We start from the raw sequence: 3,028 nt of genomic DNA, 5'->3' as shown, positions 1-3,028 counted from the left end.
GGTGTTTAGCATAAACTCAGCAATAATTAATTATAAGGGTGAATTTTAATATAGTACTATTTTCTTCTTACCGTGTGGAATGAAAAAAAAAGAAAGAAAAAAAAAGACAAACTCACGTACCTTGTTGCGTGCTGTAGTGGCCATGGCTGTCGCGTGATGTTTAGCTTGAAGCGCCGGCCAACGGCTGCATGCCGCACCTGCTCGCCAATAGCTGCAGCCGGCCAGTAGGTGATGCCGCCCGCGGTGGCTAATCGGGTGCCAGCAGCTTCATGTTAAATCAACCAGCCGCCGCTCCCTTCTTCCATTTCCTGGCCGCCAAGCTTCCAACGTACGCAGCCTGCTCGTCTTCCACCTCCGGCCATCTTCCTCCCTCTACCGAGCTTCCCTCCCCACAGCAGCAGACCACCGGCGCTCCCTGTTCTTCTTCCCCGTGGGCGCCCCCCCTTCATCCAGGCAGCAGACGACACACGCACGCCAGGAACGCCCGAGCTCTCCATCTCTAATCCAGCGCGCAGGGCATTTCTCAGGGTCCGAGCTCGAGCAGGTGAGCTCGTCCCCTTGGCTTGGGCTCCTTGTTTGCTTCCTGCACGTACGCTCCCTCAACGCCGGCCTCCTCTGCCCTAGGTCCGGCAGCCCTCCCCAACCAAGCTTCTCCCATGGCGCTGCTACCTCCAGGATGGAGCTCGACACCCCAAAGGTTGGAATCCGACCCTCTCTCTGTTCCCCTCAATTTCAAGCTCCCCTGGCGTTTCTTTTTGCCCTGCAGAAATTCCCCCTGGGCGCTGGAGGCGCCAAGCTCGCGCCGGTGAGCACCTCCCATGGCGTGGCCATCTCCCTGCTGTTGCCAGGGCCGACGAGTCCAAGTCTTGTCTCTAGCCTTCCTTGCCGACTATGGCTGCCCAGCAGCTCGTCACCTCCCTCTCTAGTGCATGCCCCGGCTGTCATTTCCCCACGCCGAGCGTGCCCTCTCGCCATCCTTTGCCTTGCTGCTCGCAGCTGAGTTTCCTACTCGTCGCAGCTCGCGCACCACCTGTTCGACGTTATGCACAGTAGCTGCATGTCTCAGATTATCGCAGCAGCGAGCTCCTTCGCCGGCGCCTGTCCACAACAGCAGTCCCGACGCGACACTGTGACCCTTGGTGAGGCACCTTGCTGTCCTAGCCGCTGGATCGAGCTTTGTCCCAGCCCGCAGCTTGCTATCGTCGAGTATTGGGCTTGCCGTCGATGTCGTGCTTGTCATGCGCAGCAAGAACCACAGCGCCACGACTTGTTCCAGCTCGACGAGAGCAGCCACATCGTCGTCGACCCGTGGTGAGACCCCGCTGTTCTGTGTTTCTCGTGTTCGATAAAATAACCAAACTAATAAATCGTGTATTAAACTGTGCTTTGCTCGCAGCCCTTGTCGTCATGCCTCGCGCATTCCATGCTCGACGAAAGCCCCAAGCTGTGGACAGCATGCGGACATGCGCGACACGAGTCGGCCAGGTTGTTCGCTTTAGAAAAATTGTGATTTCGTTTTTATTTATGATTCAGTCGATGGCGTGAATATGTGCGTGAAAATATAATTGTATGAATGGACGTGGGTAGAGAAAGAAGACGAAGTACAAAGAAACTCGTATGTTTTTATATTTTGATAAAAAAATATGCAATGCGTTGTTTGATGCGAAAAACTAAGTTACAAAATGCGGATTATGTTTTGGGAAATGTATCAATATGTGTTTATGTGAAAAGTATAATTGTTTTATGCAATGTGATGGGATTCATGATTATATCGAGAGTATATTTATTAATGTGACGAGTAGTTTAGAAAATGCTAGTGCGTGGAGGATGAATTATTAATACATGAGTGTCGGAGTTCATATATTAGTGGTTACGCTACGATTGTCGAAGTGTCTCGAGTGCACGCCACAATTTGGTTGTATGCGAGGCAGGGTTATGCACACGATGAGTTTTGGTAAAAATCCATCGGTGTCACTGGTGTTAAGTTGAGGTTTAATTACGCATGGAAAGTAATAATGAGTTTAATACTTAGAACTCTTAGTCGATAGTAAAAATTGTTTTGGTTTATATAGACAGGTGGTGACATGCCCAAGTAGTTGCCGCTTTCTCTATATTTATAAGTCTAGTCGAGACGATGTGTATTGTGCGTTTAATAAATTAGGCTTCACATATAGTGTATGATTGTGCTCACGATTTTGAGCGGACACTCCAAGTAAGTCAAGTAGGTTTGTGATACAAGTGTGTAATGGAGTTAGTTATTTTAGAATAATTATTGAAATACTCGGCTCTTGTGATAAACATGTATGCGTTCGTGATTTGGGAAATAAATGCATGGTGATTGCGATTTGGGGATCAGTGGTTTACGATTCGTATAGATTGGTCGATATGCGAAAATACTTGTGAGTATGTGTGTTTATAAAAATGTGGCAGTGTATGTTGAGTCTCGGATTGCGATAATAATAGGCAAACCGACGTGTATGTTATTTAGCGGTCTATGTCGTTGCTCTAGTTAGCCGACTGTTAGATGGCTTTGGTTAAGCTCGTAATCACGGTGATTTGCTTGTTTTGGTCTAGACGCGCATGGTTATGGTCGCGGGTAAAATTAGTGTTGTTCATGTGAAGTCTAAGTAAAAATACAAATTAGTGTGTGAAGGGCGCAATCGATATACACATTTATACCAGGTTTGATTATTGTGGTGAATGTGTTTGTTGATTGTGTACGGTAATTCTAACGCGCGAAATAACTTGTATAAAAATTAGTAAGTCTATTTGTTAGTTCTCACTTGGTCATTTTAACTCTAACAATTGTTAAAGAGTTAGAATAATTCAAGTATCTAGAACGCGGCAATTCTTGAATTGTATAGGAGCTGAAATTTATTAATTGCGGTTTTAGACTGCACGCAGTGATTTCCCTGTGCTGTATGTTTGACGAACTAAATTGAATTTTCTGTAGATATGTTCTATAGAAAAGTGGTAGATAACTTTATTATCTTGCTGGTGTTAAAATTTGACAGCCATAAGTTTGATC

At 46.6% G+C, this 3,028-nt stretch overlaps 1 protein-coding gene across 1 annotated transcript; it reads left to right on the top strand.

Moving 5' to 3' along the window:
* Positions 1-281: 281 nt before the first annotated feature.
* On the top strand, positions 282-1,642 carry LOC123670540 (uncharacterized; the record flags this gene model as incomplete). The annotated part of the gene is made up of 4 exons (NM_001398823.1): positions 282-544; positions 625-697; positions 767-1,311; positions 1,397-1,642. 2 exons carry the CDS (start codon positions 1,043-1,045, stop codon positions 1,497-1,499), a joined length of 372 nt encoding a protein of 123 aa, NP_001385752.1.
* Between the last annotated feature and the right edge of the window lie 1,386 nt (positions 1,643-3,028).

This window comes from Zea mays, chromosome 8, assembly GCF_902167145.1.
Source record: "Zea mays cultivar B73 chromosome 8, Zm-B73-REFERENCE-NAM-5.0, whole genome shotgun sequence".
Classification (NCBI taxonomy): domain Eukaryota; kingdom Viridiplantae; phylum Streptophyta; class Magnoliopsida; order Poales; family Poaceae; genus Zea; species Zea mays.
This window is presented reverse-complemented; position numbering and strand designations above follow the sequence as displayed.